This window comes from Corvus cornix, chromosome 6, assembly GCF_000738735.6.
Source record: "Corvus cornix cornix isolate S_Up_H32 chromosome 6, ASM73873v5, whole genome shotgun sequence".
Classification (NCBI taxonomy): Eukaryota; Metazoa; Chordata; class Aves; order Passeriformes; family Corvidae; genus Corvus; species Corvus cornix.
The window spans coordinates 15,277,044-15,302,360 of record NC_046336.1 but is presented as its reverse complement, the minus strand read 5'-3'; the positions used below and the strand labels follow the sequence as shown (position 1 = coordinate 15,302,360).

Genomic DNA, 25,317 nt, shown 5'->3' with positions numbered 1-25,317 from the left:
CAAATGTGAGTTTATTTTTATTCCCTCTCAGAAACATCTACCCTTACAGTATTATTTAGGTAGTTTCTTTAACTTCCCTTTGTCAGTATTCATCAAGAAATATTTGTTTGGTTCCTTTCACCAAGCTGTTTACAACCAGAACAGTAAGGGCGCTTGAAAAGTTGATCTGAATCTTTTTTTTTAGCCATCTAAGCTGAGCATAATTGCCCACAGTTGTGTCCCCTCTTCATCCCCTGTCACATGTGTGTCCCCATCTCACCCTCTCTCCTTGTTTTCAACACTTGTAGAATGTGCAGGAAAGGGTCAAGAAGATATTTAACTCGCATAACCCATATACAAGTGAAATAAGGAGCCAGGAAGCCATTGAGTCTGTATAAAAGGAAAAATATACCATATATATAATTACTTGTGACAGAGAATTTTCTGAATTTACTGAAGTATGAAAATATACATGGATTTTTCCCTCTGCAGGTTGTGGAATATAGCACATTTTGTACTTTATTAGATCCTACACAAGATAATGGAATGATCAAATTTTCTGTAGATACAAACCCATACTGTTAGCGAAACATAACTTTATCAATGTTAACTGCATGGTTCAGTGGTTATGATACTTAGAGGCACACACACCCCCCTTACAAGTCTTTAATTAAACTTGTGTATACAGTTTCTAGATCATGTCCCATTTTGTTTACATAAAATTTCATTACTCAGAAGAGACATTGGATTGCTTTCCCATACATTAAAAATCATGATTACATCTTATATAATTATTTTAGTAGTTCAGTAGTATTGAGTATCTTCCTCTACAGACTTTTACTTCTTGACATGATTTTGATATACATTCACTTACAGCTGTCAAAGCTGTAGTCTGTGTGTGGTGTTACGGCTTCCTCATTCTTTGAAGGTTTTTGTACAGTTGCTGTGCGCGTTATGTTGAGATACTCAGGTGTTCTGTGTGATGAGCCTGTAGAGCACAGAATGGTGGGTAAGGCCATAAGAGAGAAAAAGCAGTATTTTCCTCAGTGCCTCATGTAAGCAAGTTGGTGGTTTGGCCTAAATATATACAGGAGATTTTCTCCAATTTCTCCTATTTTACTCTTTGCTTTGGACAATGAAATCTTGAGTGGTAGGTTGGTGTCACTTCTCTGGTGCTTGACTCAAGCTTGCAGAAGAGCAGCCCAGAGTACCAGGAAATGAGCTAGCTGGGTTTTGAAAACATGTCTGTACTTAACTTGTCAAAATACTATTTCATGGCTATGTGGTAATTTCGGCATCTGTTGGTACCTGCTCTCCATAACCATTAGCACAGACTCAGGATTCAAGCCTTTCTCTCCTCTGACTTCTCCTGATTTTAAATCTTTGTAAAATAACACTGTTGTGCAGATGAATTTAGCTCCTATTTTGTTTTTCATGTTTGTATGGATGACGTTTTGAATTCTAGTGCATTGTAAACCTCATAATGATCTGCCAACAACCAAAAAAACCTATGATATTGAATTGTGTCCTTAATAACATCACAAAGTGTGAAGTGACTAAAAATAGCACATATTTTTTAGTAAATATTTTGAGTAAGTTGTAACAGAGAAGCATTTGCAAATGTATTTATCTGCTTTATATCCTTCCTGCTGTCATAGTGCATAACATATGATAATAATTAGTTTAGCATGGGAGCAGAAAACCAGAAGGATATAGGAAACCTTATGGGAAGAAAGACATGGAAGCTTTCTGGTGAAGTTCTTTAATATGGTGTGTTCTTGTGATTTGTCACTTAAATACTGAATTACTGGCTTGATTAATAGTTATGTGAGAGTACGTCGAGTCTGATTTTTATGTAGAAGATAATTAACTTCCATTTCTTAAAATGGAATCCTCTCTGCAGGAATAAACACAGGAAAGAGGAGTAAAGCTCACAACACAACTACTTCAATTAGGTGCAACTGTACTGTCTTTGAAAAGTATAAAAATGTGTCAAGGCTTGTGATGCAATTTTCTAATAAGCGGGTGTGCATCATAAAATAAAGGCATGAGACTTACACCTATCAGTTAAAGAGTCACAAAGATGACTCTAAAGGCTGCCTTCTCAAAAATGTTCTATGGACAGTGCTTTTTTTAATAAAGATTGACCAACATATGTTCACAGCTAAGTAAACATGCAGTGCTACACTGGGACACGGTTTCTAGGGGCTATTGAAACTTTGAATTGACATAGTAATGTTGAGTTTTCTGCAAGATGAAACAATGGAAGCAAACCTTGAGATAGCCTAGAAAAAGAATTGCTCATAGCTTGGAGAAATAATTTTTTATGTAGTTGGAAATTAACCTTCATTGTAGTTAAAGGTAGAGCCATCAAATCCACACTGCAAAATAAAAAATGTGTAAGTATTTTGTGATACTCCAGGCAGCTGCCAAATTATTAGGTGAAGTCAGTAAGAAATAGAAAGTATGCTTTTTGTGGAAACTGTGTCAAGAGCTGTTTTGGGTTAAAAAAATACTGCTGCCTGATGTTAAGTTTTCTGCTATGAATTAATTACCCAGCTAGGTTACTTCTGCTGTAATTAGTTCTGCATTAGTGGAACACGGAACCTCAATAAATTAAAAAAGTGAGAATTCTGCTCCATTCCACTCTGCTTTTCAGCTTCCTTCAGTTCAAATTTCAAGGATAAAAAAGAAAAGGCTTCTAATTGATTTTTCCTTCACCTGCAAAATTCACAACACATCATTTGGATGAACATCTGTTTTGTTTTCTCTCTGTAGATAACAAGAAGATATGTCTAATCATCATCAGCAATTCTTTCAGCTTCTCTCATGCTGGCTCTGGCTTTTTCCTACAGCTAATTTCAGTGGAATGTGCAGAAAGAGCTCTGTCAGGACTCACCGTGCTGTTAGGTGTTACCTGTTGCTTTTGCTCAGTAGCCAAAACCTGAGATAAATTTATCTTGGTTTGACTTGCATAAATTTTTAGGAAGGGGGCATTTTGTATAATGTTATTTCTAAGTTTTTCTACCCTCTGCAACAGCATTATATGGTGCTTATTCCTTCTCTCTTTTATATTACTTGGTCAGATTATCCCCTCAGCTTGATGGTGTGGGAACTTCCCTGTACTACTCAAAATTGAATGTACAGTTGAAAGATTTCTGTGAATCATGGCAATAGCCTTTTCCCAGTTTTCATTATTTTGGTTTAGGTACATCTATCTTTATTAAATGCATCATGCTTTAGTACCTGTAAGTGTAGAAGGCATAAATCTCACACATACTGCTGTTTGTATGTTCTGTAATGTAAATAGGTCTAGAAATGCTGCAGTGTTGCTGCAAGGTGCATCAGTTTTACCACCTAGCAAGTATTATAACAACTAATTAAAAGAAGATACATGAACAATTTAGATATTTATTTGCAGTTTCCTACTAGAGGAGCAGGAGAGGACATAAATACTCTTTATGGGATAATGAATGATAAGAATTGTTATTATAACACTATTATAATTCTATTATAATTTAACAGTGTTAGTTTCTAGTATTATATGGTTATATAAGAAGTTCCTGAAATGTCCACAGAAACATTATTGAGTTCTTGTTGAGATAAATAATATTTACAGCTGCCTGAATATAGACTGTGCAACCTGGTTTGTGTAGCTCCTCATCTCTGGAAGGTTGCTCAGTATTTCTTAGTTAGTGGAAATGTCTTTAATAGTAGCAGTGAGATAAATGTGACCAGCTAAATAAATGCTGCTCAATATCCAGGCAGATTTACCCTTGTAAACTATGCTTGGAAGAGATGTATAACTGTCAAAGGACCTGCCTGATCATGTATATTGATGGTGTTATGCAGATATGTCTCTGCTTGTTGCTAAAGGTTCACAAGGCTCTCATGAGACTACACTATAAAGAAAATCATTGATGTACCAGCACAAAAATCAAAGAATAGTCCAATAACAATCACAACAAGGAGAAGCAACTACCATACACAGAGTAACTAAAGAGAACAATTGTAAACCTTGTAACTGAACAGAGAGACTGAAGGATGAGTGAAAACCATAGTTTCCAGGGAGTATAGGCATATTGATGTGAGCAGGAAGTAGCTCCTGCTAGGATTTGTCACCAATTATTTTTCCTCAAGCTGTAAGGGAGAACGCTATTGCTCTATTACATAATTCAGAACTATGACGTTGCTCTTCCCTAGTTTCTTCAGAAAGGGTTTAGAAAAAAAACCCTTTCTAGAATACTGTGTATGCACTAAATTAAACAAGCTGTTAGCTCTTGGGATGATTTGAGAGATGTTGCCAAATAAATTCTTTTTATTCAGATTTTCATCTTTGTGTAGCAAAAAAAAGAAGATAATCAGCTATTTTGACCATATACATCAGAAATATTGTATGTTTGATGACAGCTATTACAAAATTTTGTTTCCTCTCTAAGTCTACTTTACTTTATATGCCAAATAGCATCATACAGCCAAGCAAGCACATTCAAAGCATATTATCATTTAATAAGTTTTTTGAAATTCTTGGTCATATGGCTTCTTATGGAGTTTGTCATCTTTGACTGGAATAATTAAAGCACCTATACCTCAGAGCTGCCCCCTAAAAATATTCTAGCGGTTCAAAGGATATAAATATCACAGAACCAGTTTGGTTGGAAAATACTTCTGACATGGAGTCCAACCTTTGACTGAACACCACCTTGTCAGGCAGACAGGGCACCAAGTGCCACATCCAGTCTTTCCTTGAACACCTCCAGGGATGGTGACTCCTCCACCTCCCTGTGCACTCATTCCAATGCTTAATCACCGTTTCTGTGAAGAAATTCTTCCTAATGTCTAACCTGAATCTCCCCTGGTGCAGCTTAAGACTATAAAAAGGGAAGTGGTAGAATTCATTTTTAAACCAGGAAAAATGCCTGCGGTATGATTTTTAGACACTGAGAGATTGGTAGAACAGATATAAAAGACAAAGGAAATGCTTAGCAGCCAAGAAAGCCAGACTCAAAGAGAAGAATAGTGATGGGAATATCTAGGTAAAACAAATACGAGAAGCATAAAAAAATTTCCATGAATTGCTTCATTGGAAAATACTGAGTTACTGAGGAAAAATGACTAAATGAAAAAGCTAAGGAAAATTAATCGTTGTGAAACAATTCCACATGGGATGCTGTTAAGCCTATGTGGAATAAGAAAGCATCTGAACAATCACTTCTCTGATTTTTATTGTTGGTATTTGAGAGGTGCTTTCTCTGAGGGTTAGCAGATTGTGTATTAAAAGCAAATTTCACCATTCTCCTCATGAAAGCTACATGAATGGACAAGTACTAGTTTATAAAATATTTACAATGCAGCTCACATGACAGCAAGGCACTAAAAGACTGACAATAATCAAGAACATGCAGTGAAAGCATGTGTGAATATTGAAATTCAGAGGAGCTGTACTTTCCAGCACTTTTCCTCCCAAAGAACCTCCCTTTGAAGTTGTTCAGTAGCCTGGGCCTCAGGCCTGTATGAGACACTGTTTGAGGAGTTTGGGATGCTGTTGTTGGCACCCACATCACAAGTGATAGAAGACGTTTACTTAAATGGCCATCAGTATTTGTGTCTCATTCTTAATCTCTGCCTTTGGTAGTGTGCAAAACTGATCCACAGCAAGAACATAAAAGTTTGCTCTGGATTTCCTTCAAGGAATGTGAAATACTCTGAACCCCCATGAGACTGTAATGAGATGGAAAATTTCTGCAAGTCTCTGTGGTTTTAGGCCACGAATCATATGTGGTGTCATGACTCAGATAACAGTATGCTTTTCCTTTGTCATAAATAAGAGACATGCTTTTTCTCTGTTTTATTTGCTTTCTCCCTAGTGCATGTTCTACTTTCTGTGGTGCTGTCAACAATATTGTGATATAATATTGTAGGAGAGAGAGTTATTCACTCATCTGGGATATGGAAATCCTGTTAATTTTAGAAGATACATTTAATAAAATTGCATCATTGGCAGAGAATTTTTCATATTTTACTGCGTTTATTAGAGAAAAATCTCTTTGCATTAGGTTCAAAGCCAGAAATTGATTTCCAAAGGAGCCAAGTGCCTAGGTTGCTTAGATATTTTGAAAATCCCACTTGGTCTCTGTTTGCAGTTTTTTGGCACCTAAATACCCTCGAAAATCTGGCTTAAGAGTTATAACAGTAACACAAAGGAATAATAACTTGTTATTCATGCCAGAAGGATTTTACTGGCACTGAGCATATTGATGTTACACTGGGGAAAATTATATTTACATGTTTTAGAGCCCTGAATTAATTTTAACATAAAATAAAACTTTGTTTAACATATGTAAAGAATCTGTTCTCAAATACCTTATTCCTTGTAGGGATTGAGATAAAGTGTTTTACCAAGCCTAGGACAGCTATAAACAGGGAAGTGACCAGTGTTCAATGGTGGATTAGTAGTCTGGAAAAAAGACATGAAGCAACCAAAACAGATTGCTCAGCCTTAATGCCAGATCCATCACTATTTTTTTTTTTTATTGCTTCCTTGCTGCTATTCTTTTGCTTAAGCTTCTTGAAGTCTGCTTGTTGATTTTCCAGTTCCTATGAAAATATCTCATATAATTTCAAAATAAGCTTGAAATGATTTATTTTGACAATTTTAATGTTATAAATCCAAAAGATGAATAGATATTTTGGCTTCTGGGTTATCCTTAGGCAAAGAAAGAAATGAATGAAGTCTAATCTATATACTGCACTATGTATATATTTTCTTCATGGCCTCAGGAAGACCCCAGAGCTGAAAGCTCTATATTAATTTTTGATGGTTAGTTTCCATTCTGATGAAAACTATTTCTTTATATCTGCAATAATACAGTTGAAGCAGCAAGAGCTATAGGGCTCAGAAAATGTCAGCAGTACTTTTACAATTTAATTTTAAACTCAGGGCCATAATTGCAGGAAACAGGTTTTGACTCATTTTCCTGAAACTCAGGTTGTATATCCATCGGTGATAAAATAACTGAAAATATAATTGACAGATCTGACTTAGGGATTTTTCCACCTTGCTTCCCCTCCTGAATTTGAGCAAGGAGAATTGTAACATATAACATTTCTGATGTGTTGTGAAGGACTGGTAAAATCCAAATTCTCTGCTATGTTAAAAATAAAAATCCAGCTTGACATGGGAATAGGGATATTTACCACTGAAATAGATTTGTGCTGAAGTAGATGCAGATGCTGTAAACCTGGTTGTTTGTGCTCACCTTGCTCTGATGGAAATTCTGGGACATAAGGAACCGGATCCAACATGAGGTTGGCAACGAGCAGCACCCCCTCCTCTAGATGAGGAATGTAAATGGTCTCCATTGTCTCCTCTGTAGCTATTTGAAGGTCACTGGGTGCTTAAAAGCAAAAAGCTTTTTTTATTTATGTTGTTACTTCTGTGACTGCCACAGGTAGCAGTGCACTGCAGGGCCAAAACCAGAGAGCAATATTGGCCATGCATGCCAAAGGTATATTTAAACACATCTCTAATGAGTTCTCTTTTATTTATTTATTTTTATTTTAGTAAATAGGATTTAGTTTAGTGAACTAATGTGCTCTGCAATTTGGAAAAGTAAGATTTGAAAAATATTTGAAAGCAGAAATTAATGGTGGAACTCAGCCATTAAATTAGCTGAGGATCTGGTTGAAAGTTTGAGATGATTTTGCTATGATCAATATTATTTGGATAAAGTCTTTGTAGGCAATGGCTGGTTTTGGGAATAAAAGCATTTTTGCACCTGTCTGGAGTGTTTTTGTTGAAGAAGTCCCAGCTGGTAGGGGGCAAGTGATGTTTCTGCTTGTGTGGCACCTGCTTTTGATTTCAGAGGGGAAGCAAGAAAATTTCTTCAATGGGTGGTGACATTAAATACAGCTGTTGCCTGGCGGAAAGCATGTTACCTCTATATTACCCAAGTGAAAGCAGTTCTACCTTGCATCATGGATAGGTTCAAAGCTCCAGCTGTAATCTCCCAGAGGAAGAGACAGAAAGAGTTGCATTCCCCAAAGCTGTCCTGCAGTTATGAAATAAAATTCAGTAACTTTGTCATTTTTATTATGCAGAGGAAGATGGGGAAGACCAGAAGGATGTTTTTGATGGAACTAGGAAGAAGAAAAGGTTTCAGAGTAGAAAGTGAGCTAAGGTAGGAAAATGTTTATATGTTTTGAAATAACATGTAGTAATGCTGTTTGAAGCATTCTAATTCAATAAAATAGAGTCATACGAGTGACTGTGATTGAAGTTTTTGCCTATGTTTTTGGTGGATATACTTGGCTCTTCCCATTATAAATATGTTTCAGGAGTTCAGTGGGTGTTCCCAGTATGTGGCTTATTTCTATTGTCTTCTGGACAGAGAGCAGGGAAATCACAAACCTTAGCAAAATTTATAATTTTTCACTTTTAAAATGTGTGTTTCTTATTTATCTTAAATATGCCAATTTTCATATGTCTGCATGTGAATTGTGTCTTTAGCTCATCCAAATCAGTCATTGTTTATTTCCTCTTTGAAGTCAGGTTAAGATTAATCTAAATTTAATGGCCAATTTCTAAAATGGAAAAAAGTTAAATATACAGGAATGGAAAATGTGATTGGTTGAGGGGGGCAGTTGTCTACATCATCTCTGGTATTATAGTATTTAATCTTTTTACCCTGGTGTGAGTCTCAAAGTTACTGGCTAATGCCTTGGTACAATCTAGAAGAGCACTGGAGAAAAAAGCTTCGGAGTAAAATACCACAGATGTGGCATTTGAGAGTGAAAATACAGTCCAGCTTCAGATTTGTCTGGTTTTAGTAAGCCAACTCATTCTGAAGGAAGGCTTCCTCCAAAGAGCGCTTTATATAAGTGCTAGTTATGTCATTGTGCAGTTTTCCAAGAGCTGCATCATTACATAGGTTCTCTGAAAAGCTGGAGGAAAGCCAAATATTGATCATTTCTCTGGATCTGTACAAAGATAGTGTACAGCTAGGTCCTCCCTATAAAAGCTTATTTCCACAGATTTTTTTCAATCCCATCAATTTTGAAAGCCTGAGGAAGAAGGGAGGGTTAAATAATTTGTAAAGCAAGATTCAAGAAGGTATGGAACAGAAGTAGGCAATTAGCATCTGATACAAAACTAATTGAATTTTTGGGGAAAAAAAGAAATGAAGAGTGCTCTTCTGAATCCTACATTTATAATCTGTAGAGGGCTGTGTAAATGCTTGATCTGGGCAGCTTTGACACACAGGTATTTATTGCCAGTATTTCAGACTTTCTGTAAGTTGTATGAGGCAGGTGTTATGTTTAATTTCAGCTTGGTTGCCACTGGATAAAAAAACCTATTTAACTGTTGATTTTTGTCTTTGAAAATGCCAGAGGAAATGCTAAATTTGTTATGTTCTGCGCCAAGAAAACAGCACAGCTGTACAGGTATGAGAGGAAACTGGAACACAGCAGCTAAACTGCTGCTGTGAGCATAGTTATGGCAAAGTTCCCAGATCTGCAGCTTGGTACAAATACATAATATATGAATATTTTATAAGAAGTGAAATAAACCACAGGAAGCAGAAGTTGTTTGTCTCTAACTGATTTTTTTTTTTTTTTTACTGAAGTATAAAGATGTGACAGTTTAATTAAAGTAGGACCTAGCAGGGTTAAATAATAATAAACCCAACAATATTTCATGGAGATTCATTTAATCTGTGTTTGTAATCTTGTAGAAAAAAATTAATTGGGATTTTTTCTTTTTCATTGGACTCTGCTCTACAAGTTCCACTATATGGAGAGAAAAAAATTGTGCTCTAGCATGACAGTTTTCACAGTTCTGAAGCATAGTCCTTTCAGTACCTTTCTTATATTTCCGAAATGCAGCATGTTTATTGCACTGGAGAGTTATTTGATAAGTTTTCTATGGAGTGATTACAGTATTTGTCATTCTGATTTCATGACTTATTTGGTGATTACTTGTATGAATAAGGATCACAGAGACAGGCCAAGGGATTTTCTTGGTCTTCTGGAAGGTAATTTGCTTTGAAAGGTTGTGCAGTCTGCCTTTAACAGCACATGTTTTGAAGTCCATGCTAACCAGCAATCTCCACCAGTGGTCTCCTCCCTGCTTTGACAGGTTGATGCCTTAACTTCTGCAGGTGTTACAGAAGGGCTGCAGAGCAGTCTGTCAGGTCCATTGGAAATTTGCTGTATACGCACAAGGCTGTCACCAGCATGGGCTACCAGAAAGTCACAGAGACTTTCAAATGGAGGTGCCTGCCATCAAGACAATTTATGTTCCAATTCTAGCTTTATTTGTATAAAAATAGTGTCAAATAGTGACACTGACTGTCTGTGCCTTTCCTGCAAGAAGTTTAGGAATCTGTTACCTGATAGAAATTAATATTGGAATATGTTTTGGAGATACCAAGGTCCTACAAGTTCATGGAAATGAAGAATTCTTTCCTTTCTCTGGTGTTTTTTGTGTGGGTGACAGCCCCCTCGTGGGCTGTATGGGGAGCAGGAACACTCAGAATCACTCAAAATTTCCTACCAAGTCTTTGTTTTTTTAAACTGGCTGAGAAACATCAGCAGGCCAGGTAGAAACTTACAGGTCATCCTAAATATGCATGTAATCTTTTCTTGAAACGTAACTTTTTCCCTGTCCATTATTCTCCTGTGACAGGTGCAGAAGTGTCTCTTTTTAATCATGTGATCCTTTCCAATGTTGTTCTAGTACAACAACCCAAATTTACTGCAATAGTGTTTGTGCTATTGTATTTTTAGGCTATGTACACCATATAATGTATTAAACAACAATTCAAGCTGTAAATTTTGTATTTACTAAACCATCATTTTTGCTAGACTGGCTTAGCAGCAAGGAAGTGGTGTTTAGATGGAGCATGTAGTTAATAAGATTTAATTAATGAACATTTCTCAATGCCATATGAACAGCTTCAAGTAAGTAAAGAAAACTTAGATACCCAGAAAGGTATTACTAGCTGTAAAGTTTTAAATAATTATTGTTAACTGACTTTCTAATGTTGCAAAGTTTTCACTCATTGATGAAGAATATTGGGAAGAGGCTGTCAGGTGTTGTCAAGCAGCTTTTTAATTATGGTACTGCTTGTGTAAGCTAAGTATTTTCAGAATTGCAAAGAATGTGTGTTAGGTTAGTGTCTATGGAAGGTAAGTGATCCTTCGGGAAAGAAAATGCTGCACTTACAGGAGCTGTCAGACTAGAGTCTTCCCTCAAGGCAGAGTCAGTGACTGGAATAGATATATGGTGATATGAAAACTTAAGTGCTTCCCACATCCTAACATACAATATACACTGCAATTTTCAGGAAGTGGATGGTAAGTAAGTATGGAAATAATGGCTCTGTATCTGTGTACAGTTGGATTCAGTGAAAAAAAAGAAAACTTTTTGTGTACTTCTTGACAGTGACTCTGTCACTCATATTGTGGCTGAGAACAACTCTTACCTGGAGGTGCTGGACTGGCTGAAAGGACAGGCTGTGGGTGACAGCTCTAGGTTTGAACTACTGGATATCTCCTGGTTTACAGCCTGCATGGAAGCGGGAAGACCAGTTGATTCAGAACTGAAGTATCATCTTATGGTAAGACAGATCCTGCAGTGCGAATACAGTGATATCCAAAATGAATGGCCGGGATTTTTTTTTTTTTAATCTAAAACAGATATAATTGTGTCATGATATAAATTTTGAATGTAAAAATATTTTCTCTAAAATTTATGAGTAATTCACACATTTTTAATAGATTGAAAGCATATTGTATGCCTTCTCTATCAGTGTCTGGTAGTGCAGAGTTACTGTGTCATCACAGGTTACAAAGTGGTAATGCGGAATCGCAGAGTGGTTTGTGCTGGAAGTGACCTTAGAGATCATCCAGCTTCCACTGCCCTGCCCTGGCCAGGGACACTTTCCACAAGATCACGTTGCTCAAAGCCCCATCCAACCCGGCCTTGAACACTTCCAGGGATGGGGCACCCACAGCTTCTTTGGACAACCTCTTCCAGTGCCTCAACACCCTCACAGAAAAGAATTTCTTCTGTACACCTAATTGAAATTTCTCCTCTGATGGTATAAAGCCAATTCACCTTGTCCTGTGCCCTTGTAACAAGCCTCGCTCTCTTGTAGCCTCTTTAATTACTGGAAGGCTGCTGTTAGGTCTTCCTGGAGCCTTAAGAGGCTGAACAGCCCCAGCTCTCTCTGCAATATCCATCAATGAGGCACTTGTTCCTGTGCTGGTACTTGTGGTATTTGCTTAAATACATCAATATCATGGTAAATATCCCAGTGAGAGCAGTGCATTTCAATGGGCTCTTGATGGAATACTTGGCCTCCTCAAAACAATGCAAAAATATTACAAGTTTTGCTATAGCAGGTTGATCAGCTAACAGCTGGGCCCTGGAAGGACCTATGAAAAGAAGACTGCTTTAGGCTGTGGACATGTGTTTACAGACTTAGCACTATCAAGTAAAATTGTGCTAAGAGAAAAAAAACTTTTATTATATCCTATTATCTCTCAATGGAAGCTGTAAGCCAGAGGATATTGTAAATGGCAGGCTGATTATTTGATGAATGGTGTTTGACCTTGAAGCAATGGATGATGATGTTTTCCTCTGATCTATATCTGACAAAATTATCTGTTAATTTCTCAGATTGAAGCATAGTGAGAAGCAGTGGTATTCAATACCTCAGCACAGACTGTAAGTGATGGGGTTTTGGTGAGGATGCCCAGCTCATGCCACTGAGCCATGAAATAGGCCCTGCACAGCAGCTGGATGAAGCTGATCCCTTGTTCTGCACCCACCTGAGCCTTGCAGTGGTGGGTTTAATGTGCACCGGCAAAGGAGTTAATTCATATGTCAGGAGAACTACAAGTCTGATCTAAAGCTCTCTGAAGTAAAGTGAGGGATTCCTGCTGATTCCTGAGGGTCTGGATTAGGCTCTGTGACCACACTGGGACCATGGCAGGATGTGCAGCATGTGCCCCCCCTGTGAGGCACAGAATGCCTGAATATTTAACAGCAATGTTCAACAGTTTGCTGCTTCCTCATCTTGATCTTTAGATTATGAAAGATGATTGATTCATAAATACCATCCTTTCCCAAGAAAAACTGTAGCTCCTGATTTTTTTTTTCAGTCATGTTTCATTTTCATTGCCAGAAATTATTTTCAAGGTTTTTACTTATAAGAATTACTGTTTAATAACAGTTTGTGCTGGGGGAAGGGGGAGTGAATACACCAGATGGAGCTGTCACTCTCAGACTCAGTATGATTCCATGATAGAATGTGTGTTTATATTTGAAATCCTTCCAAGGATATATTTTTGCAATAAATTTATAATATTTTCAGTGAATCTGCTGGAGGGAGAATAGACCAAAGAAATTAATACAAAAAGAAAAAAAACCCCTGAAAGTAAGCCTTGTAACTACTGCTTTATTTTATCTTATAGGCCATAAAAATATAAATACAGAGAATGCAAAGAAGTTCTCTAAACAATAAATGCATCAAAACCATAAACAAAATCCTGTGAGCCTTCTTGAAAGTTTCACATCAGCATTAAAAGTAAACTGAATTACCCTTTATGTACGTTCTTAATTTCAGCAGTGTGAGGAGACCTATAGATTTAGATAGCTCAGAAAATATGTTTTCATAATTTTCTTTTGTTTTCAAAGCAAGAAATGCCTTCGTCTTTCTCCAAAATTCCTCCAATTTTTTTAAGTCAATGAGAAGGCAACTGCTTTAGTTTTCTTTTATATAAAACTCCTTTTGTAATATTGATGGAGCATAAACTTCTGAAAAAGTTGTCAGCACTGTCAGGAGATCATTATTATACTTTGAGACTGACTCTGCAAGTAACAGCTTCTGTTTTTATTGAAACATAAAGATTTCATACTAATAAATGTAGAGTACAATAAGGAAGCCAGTGGCAGCTATACTGTTATTTTTAAAGCTTATAGTTAAGACCAATCTTAATTATATAGTTGCTCTAAGGCAATAAACATTTTGTAAGGCAAACAAGGAGAAAACAAGAATTCTAGGAGTGTAGCAAATTTAAAAATAATTTTATTGTTGCAGTATCACCATGCTAATTCTTTTTTCTGCCTTGAGAAATGAGGAAAGATTGAAGTAAAGGTTAATTTTCTTTTTAAGTAGTAGACTGAACTCATACATAATGTAATTTAATTGGAGTTTCACTGAAGACAAATTTGGTTCGTTATGTCAGACTTGTAAAATGTGAAATGAAAGTGAATTAACAAACCCTGAACTCACGCTAGATCATGAAGATTTTGAAGTAAAAGGAATGGACTGCAGTGGGGGAATGTGTTGGGTGAAATCTTATCCCCATGTAGTTTTGTGGTCAAATTCCCATTAATATCAATAGCAGTAAGATTTTGTCTTTCAGATCCTACAGTAGCCTATTTGGAAGGTTGTTCTTCATTCAGGACATTTGTTTTACTGTATCAGTGATAAGAAATGCCCTTCTCCATGCAAAACAAGGGGAATAAAGTCAGAGTTACAGACCATTAGCTAACATCCTAATTACAATTGTCATTAAAGTACATTTTTCTGTGGTTGTGAATGATCTGAGAGATGCTCTGATGTCAATGATTTATAGGGAGTAAAAGGCTGGTTGACCAAATTTAAGATGGTCAGAATTATTATTGATTCATGTGGTCACAGTTGACTTTTAGGACTAGTAGCCATCATTTAATTTAATAAGCTTTAGAAATATGGTAGCCAAATATCTGCTTTAAAAGGGAAGCAAAATATTTCTCTGGCAAAGGTCTGCCCTTTTCCAGAGACACCTTTCCCACCACAAGCAGATAGGTATCCTTGACAACAGCAGGACGTGGACATTGATACGTACACAAGGGCATCCCCACGTGCTAGAAAGTACTGATGTTTCCTGGGCTATGGAAGAGAAAGAGACAGAGGGGAGGCTTTCAGAGGCATAAAAGAGGAAGAGATCGGTAAGGGTCGCTGCACACTCAGCAGCCTTAAGAACTGTGCTGTGACTGCATCTCTTCTGCCTTTTCCTCAGTCAGAACCTAGAAGTTGTTAGCTAATTAGTTTGTTTGGGGTTTTTGTTTTTTTCTTCCTAGATAGGAAAAGAAATTTATTTATTTGAACAAAGGATTTTTCTCCAAATTAGGGAAAGAAAAGTGCCATCTTTTGATCCTTTGTCTTATCTTGTGTCAGGCAGCTCATATTTAACATTTTCTGGAGCATCTCACTGTTTCCTTGTGAGAGAGAGAGGCTGTAAGTAATGGAAGAAATCCTTCAAACTGACAGTCAGTTTCTCAGGAAATAAAAATGAAACTTATAAACTGTCTGCCTTCTCTTCATAAAATGCTGGATATCAGAGGACTTTATTATTTGGTCAGTGCTGCCTGGGCTTTACAAAGCTGCTGGCTGGTTGCCTCTGTGCGCTTCTTTCACTGCTGCTTCATTTTCTCATTATTTCCCTATGTCATTATACTTCTCGGTGTGTTAAAAAATAATTTGACAAAGAGCAAAGTAGTCCCCCACAAGATTAATTCTGCAGTCTGTCTGCTTTACAAATTGATGTTAGTGGTACAGGCTGTTTTGCCTGCTTATGCCATGTGGAAAATGTCACTGTGAAGGAGTAGAAAGTGACATTCACTGCAGCCTGGACGTGGGGTAGAAACTCTGACTGGCTCTAGTGATTAAGTAACCTACACATTTGGATATTTTTCAGTGGTTGCCCCTGTGCAGTACACTATAATTTCATTTTAATGTAGAATTATCTGGGAAAAAAAAACCCAAACAATTTTTAATGCTTATATTTTATTATTTTTCTCTTTTCTGTAGTTGCTTCTTCCCAGTACTAGAAATTATTTTGATGTAATGAGTTTCCAGGATTCCTCATTCACTGTAATTGCTATTGATGGAACTTTGTTTGTCCTGTAATCTGTACAAACAATTTTTTCCACATCTGGTTTTTCCACCAAAAAGCAGTATCAATACTGCTCATGTTCTGCTGCTGATAGATCATTTCTATACTTCACATGCAAGCATTATAATATTCCCTGCAAATCAGACTGTAGTAATTATTGTTTGCCAGATTTTTTTGCTGTTTGTATCCATCCAGAGTTTCTTCTGGTGATATAGATAATCAAGTCCAGTTAACTAAATGTCGAATTCTTGCAGATTAAGGAAAATGCTCAAGTATCTCTGATAAGGCAGGAACAGGATGTTTAGGTCTAGTCTATCACACTCTTAAATTCATAGATCTCCTGTATTGGTTTTGCCCTCCTCCACAGTACCAGGTATTGCTGCATGTAGGGCTCTTGTTCTTCATGTGTCTGTGTCCTAACGAAGGTAACAGCTTATTAAATATTCTATTTAGTAACATTCTGTTTGTTCACAATCTTTGCAGCTGGCACTATCATTTCAAGAAGTATATTAGCGTTAATCCATCATAGTTTATGTGATTTAAAATCAATTAAAAATATAATTCATGAATGTGTACAGAAATAGATGACTTGTGTTGTTGTCTTGACTGAAACCTATTTTGGTTATTCCCAAGACTGGTCTTACACATCAAATAGCTTTCTTCCTTTCAGTGTATGCTATGAAAACCACCATATAATTCACCGCCCCTTCAGTTGTGCAAGCAAATACCTTTTGTGTGTGTGAATACTGTTATTTAACTACTTTGTGTCATAGGCAATTTAGCATGAAATTATATTTGGGGGTGTGGTTATGAAGATACACACATGCTTATACGTTTGCTAACCTTTTGTCTGTGTGATTGGATACAGAAGAGAAAGGGCTCATCATTCCATTATTAATGTGAAAATTTCTTTTGTGTGTCTTCATGATATTTTTTATTGTTATTGTTGGACCCTTTCCCTGTGGCTTTTGAGTAGTGCAATGCAATAGGTTTTCGACACATCTGCCAAAAGTTTTCAAGCAAAAGGACCAAGAGCAAAAAAATACGGAGAACTGCTGAAGGTACTACATGTTTGTGAAGTATTTCAGATTTGGCACATTAAAGAAGGTGAAGGAATTGAAGGACTGGATATATAAAGCAGCAGAAAACCAAAGCAAGACTGCCTTTTTCAGGTTGCTCCCTGGTCAGGACACTCACATGTTGAGGACTTGTGCTCAGGACTCCTTTGCCAATGGGGATATGACTCTGAATCCTGCCTGTCAAGAGAATTCCCTTCCCATTCTTCAGGGGTGGGTTGCCCACAGACCTGTATGCTCTTGGTCTGTTTTGCATGGAGCAAAATTAGGTGAAAAGTGAATGAGCATGGAGGCAGCCTGGAGATTAGGAAATGCCCTTTCAAGTTTTGGCATCTGGGTCCTTTACCTTGTTTTGGTGAATATGTGAAAATGACGTTTGGATTGGATCAGCATCTGTGGGAATTGACTAAGGGAGAAACCACATGATAAGGTGAACACTGGCTGTCGGGTGAAAAAAGGATGGAGGTTGCTCTTCTGTAGTTGTTTATTAATGTTTCCTTCACTCTGAAATGACCCCAATATTGAACATTTAGCTTAATGAATTAAATCCAAAAGAAAAAGTGTCCTATCATTTTACCTGCAAGATGGGAGAAAACTCTATTTCCAATTCATACAAACATTTTTCCTCCACTACTGAATTTAGCTACAGACTGAAAAAGTCAGTTATTTGAGCATTTCTATTTAGTCTAATATCCCTAATCTTGTACTGAATAATCTAGTGTTTTCTGTGAAAACTCTGTTCTTTAGAGCTTGTTTGCTCTTGAAGCTTTGTAGTTTTTCCAACTTACTGCAATAGTAAGAGTAGTAGAGACACGCATCATTTAGAAAGCCTTTTTTTGTTTTTTAAATGGCAGTGCCATTGAAAACTCCCTGGAAGAACTTAGTGCAGAAAATCAGAAATCCCAGTAATCACCAGATAAACTGGTATTGTCAGTGCAGCCAATGTGAAATCAAATGTTTTTCCTAGGATGACAGGACCATTATTATTTTCTTTCCTGCTCTCCAAAGGTTTGTATTTTGGGCTCATGAAATGTATTTTTTTGTATTTTTAAGCTATTTGCCGTGTGTGTCACCAACCCTTCTTTTTTTCTCCTTGTTAGGAGCAACGTCAATCTCCTCCTCTGAATGTACCTGAATTGGAAATGCCAGCATTTACTGCAACAAAAGTATCTCAGTATTCATGCCAGAGGAAGACAACTTTAAATAACTACAACAAGAAATTCACGGTAATATTAATTCTATCCATAAAATAAAAACTAGTGTAATTAGAATAATTAATATGGTACTTGCCTCAGTATTTTCTATGGCACCCTCAGCAAATTCATGAGTAAACAGGCAGCACAATAACAATTTAAAAAGTTATAAATCTTCCATACTTAAATTAAAAATGAGTGCAAGCTTAATTGCATCCTCTAGGTATTGCTGAAAGCTTAACACAGTGGATCTTTAAATACATTAATAGTTCATAAACGCATGAATTTTTAAAACAAATGATAGAATAACATTCCAAAAATGTCTTTTAGCCTTTCATTACAGTCTTATTTGACAAACTGCATGTATGATAAACAAAAGTTTGGTTTAGGTGAGTTTATGGTTCTTCACAATTGCTGTGCTGTCTTTTGGTTTGCCCAAGTGTTCAGTTGTTCAAAGTATGGTTCTAAACTTTAGATTTTCACAACTGAGCAGTTACTAAAACAGATTGCATGTTAATTACTTTAACATCACCAAACCCCCTTTGAATTGCCTAGTTAAATAGAAATCTTGGAGACTGTCATATATCCTAGTTAATGCTCATAAAATTGCACATTTCAGAGGGTAAGAAAAGTTTGAGCTCTCTGGTCTAAATACCTCTGGAGTTATTGTGCCTAATGGCTCCTCCTGGCTGGCTCCAGATACTCAGTGACCACTATTCAAAAGGAAACATTTCTCTGAGACTATAATGTAGTGTAGTCTAAATACATCTGGCATAGTTACATGCATATGTTTCCACTATAACATCAAACACCTCCTCATTTTTCTAAAGCTTTATTATCTAGTTATTATTTATAATTTTTATGATTCTACTTTCTGTGTGCCTATAAACACACACAAATCTTTCAAGAAAATATTATTTTTAAGATCCATGTAAAAAGAATAGCAACAGATACCAGTTATTTGTGAATATAAACCCTTTACAAGGTAAATACTAAAACCTCTCTGAATTCAGAACTAAAGACAAACCTAGAAGCAACTAAAAAATGTCTTGATCTGGGAATGCACAGTTAAAAATTAAACAACCTAAAATTTGGCTTGTAGTTATGCTTTGAAATAATCATCAGTTATATCAATTACATAATACTATTTATGCTACTCAGGTTAAAGTGTTTGCTTATTTACAAAAAGTCCCTTTTTGAACAATGTTATGGGAATTGAGTTTTGACCCTTTTTTCAGCCTGAGGTCCCTCCCAACCCCAATGATTCCAACATTCCCAAAACTGCTTCTTTTGAAATAGCTGTATTTCCCCACCTCCTGCTAGAAAAAGAGGGCTGTGATTGTAACCATTTAACCTCTTGAAAGCAGCAGGTTTTTTTCACTGATTATAAATATCAAATACAAGCTGCTGTGGGGGAAAATGTCAGACCAAACATAGTATGACTGAAACATTATGTAAAATCCCAAATTTAGTGGAGAAATAGGAAGTAAGTGTCTTAGTTCTACACTTCCTGAAAAAAGGGCTCTTTGCTGAATTGTCTGTATTACAACATTTTGTCAGACATTTAAAAGGTAAAAATTTAAAAGGAATGTGATGGATAATGGCAAAATAAAATGGTTGCTCCCAGAAGGCACAAGGTTGTTGATTTTAATTTTCATTAACATTTAAACCACATTATTTGACTGGTTTCTGTTATACCTGTGTTATCCAGAGGCACTCCCTAAATTACTTCCAGGTTTATCAATGCAGCTGTGTTAATGTCAAAGTACAACTTGTATTTGATAAGTGAATTTAGCTGAACACTTTAGAAGAGGGACAGTTTGATGATGGGAGTACTGAGATTCCCTTCTGTTAGCCTATACATCAAATGTTTCTGAGTCTGAGTAGACACTGGATTTTGTAATGACAAAGGTGTCAGTTTTTCATCTTTAACATCTTTTGAGAGTAACTTCTCCTAGTGCTGTATTTTGTTTCTGGAGGTGGAACTGGGCAAGTTTATAATACTTGAGTCTGTCTAGAATCAGCATCTTGACAATAGTAATGGAACTCCTTAGGGCTGTTTCTCTTATTCCTTACAGCCAAAGCTGGCAATAACAGCTGCAGGGCTGGGTGTTCATGGGCTGCCAGAACTGGCTCTTGCCCTGGAGAACTGCTAATTAGTCTGCCTAATGTCACAGGAGCCTGATTTTTAGATTTGCTGTTGTTTTGTTGGCCATGTATTAATCCTGTAATTCACGTTCTCAAATAAAAGTGTTCCAACAGATTTTTCAGCGCAAGCACTTAGCAAATGCACTGAAGCATTGGTATAATTCACTTGTGCATGCTGTGGGCAGCCAACCATTAAATGACAGATTTTCCCTGGGTCAATACCATACATCCTGAAAATTGAGTCCAAACCATCTTGAGTTATGTGTTGATGGTAGCATTTTGTTGTAACAACCTTATTCTGTGAGCCAGACTTGTTCCCTTTTCTTACAGATTTTGTTTTCTTTGGTTAGCTTGTTTTCTGATCATGCCTTTAACAGGGGTACAAATATTATTTGCTAATGCATTCTTGATGAACTCTTGGATTCTTCCTTTTACTGGACTTTGCCCTGATACGCTGTATCAAATTCCTCTTCCAAATAAGTGTAGTTGTGTTTGAGAAAGTGTAGTAATTACATTGGAACAGTCACTAATAGGCAGCAATGTGGGTACAGCAGGATTTGTATGTCCTGGTTTCTTGGGAGAGGCACTTTTGGGGACCTGATTTCTGAAGAAATTGATACTTAGTGATCCTTTTTAATCTTGAGTCATGTTCTGTGTATATTTCATCATGAAAGACTATTTATTAAAAATAAATAGCAGAGATATTTGATGAGAGCTCATGAGGAAAATGTGGTGGTTTAATATACTGGGTGCAATTTCTATTTTCAAATGTCTCATGTTTCCTGTCTGTAGCAATGGCCAGAAAATAACTCTCAGAAAGTTGCAACAAACCAGTTTTACACATGGAAGAAGCTACAGAAGAGTTGGCAAAAATTCTAGCCAATGGGGCAAATTCTAGCCAAATAATTTATGAGCTGTTGTGCAGTCAGGCTTGTTGTGTCAAGATACCAAGGAGTGGCATTGTGTTTCAGTTGATGGAGTAGAAGGGCAACTGCTTCAGTCTTCGTGCAGTCTTTGGGTCACAGTGCACTGTGATCCATGGCCTCAGGGTATGCGGGCTGAGAACCTCTGCCACAGTCTTTGCTGACCTGGGTGTTCTAGGAATGCATCTGAACACATCACCCTGAGTCCACAGGTGAGCTGTGGCTGCTCAGATGGGTAAAGCTGCAAAACAAAAGAGCAGATCATTTGAGTGGAGTCTGTACCTCAGCAAGTTTCCTTTATGTTTGTCTTAAATATTAATGTTATTATGGAATATAATACTACAGTGTTGTTCTCTGGCTTATTTGGAGCTATCTTTCCTCTCCCAGTGAAAATAGACCCTTGGAGGCTGCATTGTGTTTTCTTGTGCTGTGCCCAGGAGGGGTTGTTGGATTTGAATACTAATATCAGACTGCAGTAAAATTCAGAAAGACATTCTTCTGTGAGGAAAATACAATTTAATTCTTACAGAAGAAACCAATTAAGTCAGAGGCAAATTGTTCTGTGATTCTGAGGTTTATCGTTAATGCTACTGAATGTAACTTTGCTTTGGCTGTTACTCATGGTAATGAGAATGTGGATGTTTAGCGTGGGAAAGATGCCTGGTTTCCTTTCCACTATGTCAGAGAAAAAAAAAATTTCTTTTTTATTTTTCTTCTTTTGTAGCTACAGAAAAATGTATCAGTTATGCCAGTGGCTTAAGGAATTATTATTATTATTCCATTTTAAAACGGACTTCAGAAGATCCTTTTGTTTTGATAATGAACTTGGGAGCTGTATAGTGGAAAACCACTAACTGAATGGATACCCTTAATAACGTGTAGTGTCCCACTGACATAGCTTACTTCAGTAAAAATTCTCCACACTGCACCTCAGAATTGTAATGTGAATGTGTGCAAAGTGTATACCTATTCAAAATTAATTGGTGGTTTCATCTAAGGAGTAAATATCCATTCTGATTTTTGAGATAAGTGGGAAGGTGCTTTGTAAAATACAGATTATAAATACATCTTTACTTTTCAGCGATCCAAATTTGTATGATACATCAAGGCTATGTTGCTTCCTTTGACCATATTAATATATGTAATATACATTTTTTATTTTATATTATTACACAGTGTGTCTTTTATGTAGGGCATTGTTATGTGGTTAACACTAACTGCATTTCTGTGCTGTGTCAACAGATCTTTTCTCACATTTGTATTGTTTTCTTTTACATCATGTGGAATAATATGGAAACTTCTCATGAATTCCACTCTGTTTCAAGAAATGAACATGTTATTTGTTGGTTAATATGAGGAGCAACTGGAACTAACATATTTATTTCTAATAATAGTGTTTATGCAAGGAGATCATGCGCATTATGCTCTTATTGTTTTTCTCTCAGCTCCTTTGTTTTTCTAGCTGATGTAAGATAACATGATAAAATCTTTGGATCTGGAAGAGTGTTGGTCTTTTCACTTCGGACACAAAACCAAAAAAACCAGACTGAACAAAAATGGGTAATTTCTTTTAGTTGGAAGTCACTTTAGTCAACACTAAACAACCTGTAGAGTTTGGCTTAAATTGCTTAATTCTTCTTGAAATAAACACCTGAAAATATTTGTTTTCTCTCTCAGCCTAGACAAAGGCCATTCATATGCCAGATATCTCTTCCCACTGAAATGCAAAATTGAGATTTACAGTGAATAAAGAGAGAAGAAAATTATTAGAATGAAAGCTGCATTCTAAAACTTTGGTCAGTTTTGAATGGACATGAAACACTGGTGATGCTGATGTGATGAGCAGTAGGACCTGTCCTTTGTATTTGCAACTTACTGAATAAACAAGTAGAAAAGAGTGATTTAGAGGGAAACCAATTTAACTCAAAGTGCTGTTCTGACTATAATAGTTTTTCAAACACTTGCCTACTTTGTAGGATTTTTGGTTTTTTTAATCACAATTTGCTATTTTGGCAGATTGAAGTTACTTGTACAATAGTGTGTTAGTATTTTTTAAATTTGTGCTGCAAGTGTGCTTGCAGACTCAAGTAAGACAGGGGTCTTTTTTATGAGAGATGCTGTACAAGCACATTGTTAAGAATTCAAGCCCTGGAGTGTTCACAGTCCTAATAGAGAGCAAATGGAAGATGCCAAGAGAAACAATGGCAGGGAGGTGTGAAGAAGCTTTCCAAGGTCTTGCAGCAGAGGAATTGTGAGTGTAGGCATGGCAATAAGACAAGTGCCCTCTCCATGAAGCTGTAATATTTTCTTTACAAAACAGATTAGATTTCAAATACGTTTTTTGGTGCGGTAATATTGGTGGTGTCTGTTCTAGCAGAGTCTTAAACTGAGTTTATTAAAGGCTGTTTTGCAAGTAGCAATGGAGCTGCTCTGACATCGTTGTTGAAATGAGCAGGATAGTATGAAATAGAGAATTAGTTTGTTTTGCTTTTCTGCATGACTTGTACTCTGATATTCATGCTGAATGTTATTGGGTCAGCTGTTCAGCAGACAGAAACCACCATGGTCTTATTATTATTATTTTTTTTTTCTGAGAATCATTCTCATACATTAGTTGAGAATCTTGCACTTTTTGTTGGTTTCACTTGTGTGATTTTTAGCATTTATAATATTTTAGTCTGCATTTTTGCATATGTAAGATGATTACTGGTAATTTGGTGTTGTTAATGATATCTTATTAGTTCTTAAATACCAGATATTAAATGAGATTCAAAATTCCTCTCTACATCTGGCACCTTTCTTATTTTTAACACAATTCAGCAAAATCTTAGAGTACTTTTGGACCTGACCTGCTGGAATCTGAAGTGCATTTAAATCCCAAATTTTTCCATAGTCCAAGACTCACCAACAAACATTCCACAATTTCAGACATGGAAGTAAAATTTTCCATAACTGAAGAACTGAAATGTGGCCCAACTCTGTTTCACATTTAATTAGAGCAGACCCTGCAGAGTACTCTGAAGATCATGAAATTCCCATGTGCTGGAAGTCTCTGGAAATTTAGTTTCCTTTTATACTGGTACTTTTTAAACAGGTAACTGGAATATTTGTCTGATTGATAAAGTGGAGGCAAGGTGCTTCATGTAAGACATATAAAAGTTTAGAATAAATGGTCAATAACTTTCCTTTTTATATCACCATAAGCAGACTTCACCAGAGATCTATTACATTGTAAGATTTTTCTTAGATAATATTAGAGTTTTATATGTTTTTCCCCTCTACAATATTACTCAATATGAACTATACTGTTTAATAGACAGCAAGTCCATTTGCTGTCTTTTTTTTTTAAAGAAATATCTTATTAAAAAATGTCAAAAGCAGCTTTATGTTAAAAGACAGATCTGTAAGTAGTTGCAGCATTTGCAGGCAATGTTTATTTTTGTACAGAGAATAATGAATATTCAATACTCTTTAATTGTTTATTTTAAACAGCTTAATGAGCTTCACAAAGGCAGGAAAACAGTGAAAAATGCAAACTAGAATCATAAAAATGCTTTGATTATATTTTCTCGTTTACTATCAACAGCCTCTGGGTAAAATGCTCTGTGTGGTTGTATTTTTCGATAGTGATGGTGACACAGCTTTTCTGAAAACTGCCCTCCCACCAGTGGGAAGGGACTGACACCTCTCTACAGCAGGGTTAGTGCTGGGTTATGCAGACACAATTATCACAATGGCTGATTATTCAGTGTAGAACACTTACCAGATGTGCATGTGAGAGACTGCCTTTTGGGAGTGAGAAAAAACATCCCTAGATTTTTTGAGCAGTCTAATCAAGAAGATGGCTTTGCCAGTCTCTGCCATTATTAATGCATGCTGCTGAGCAGCTACTTTTGGGAACTGGGAATTTTTCTGGATATGTTTATCAGTATAGACTATTTTAACAAGAATGTAGCAATTATATCTTTTTATCTCTGCCCCGATTAATGCTTTTAGTGTTAACTGCAGTAAGAAATTTTTTGCTGAACACTGCTTTCTTGAGTATTC

General features: G+C 36.4%; 1 protein-coding gene across 10 annotated transcripts in view; it reads left to right on the top strand.

Annotated features, from left to right (window-relative positions):
* DNTT (DNA nucleotidylexotransferase) overlaps positions 1 to 25,317 on the top strand; it is a 140,723-nt gene that overhangs the window by 43,423 nt on the left and 71,983 nt on the right. For 7 of the 10 annotated variants that reach the window (XM_039554471.1, XM_039554473.1, XM_019292767.3 and 4 more), the window contains 3 exons: positions 8,080 to 8,159; positions 11,426 to 11,600; positions 18,107 to 18,232. In XM_039554471.1, the coding sequence (XP_039410405.1) occupies positions 8,086 to 8,159; positions 11,426 to 11,600; positions 18,107 to 18,232 (375 nt within the window). In that variant the 5' untranslated portion in view covers positions 8,080 to 8,085. Of the gene's footprint in view, positions 1 to 7,534; positions 8,160 to 11,425; positions 11,601 to 18,106; positions 18,233 to 25,317 lie in introns of those variants that run through there. The other 3 variants (XM_039554476.1, XM_039554475.1, XM_019292771.3) reach the window with 3 other exon arrangements.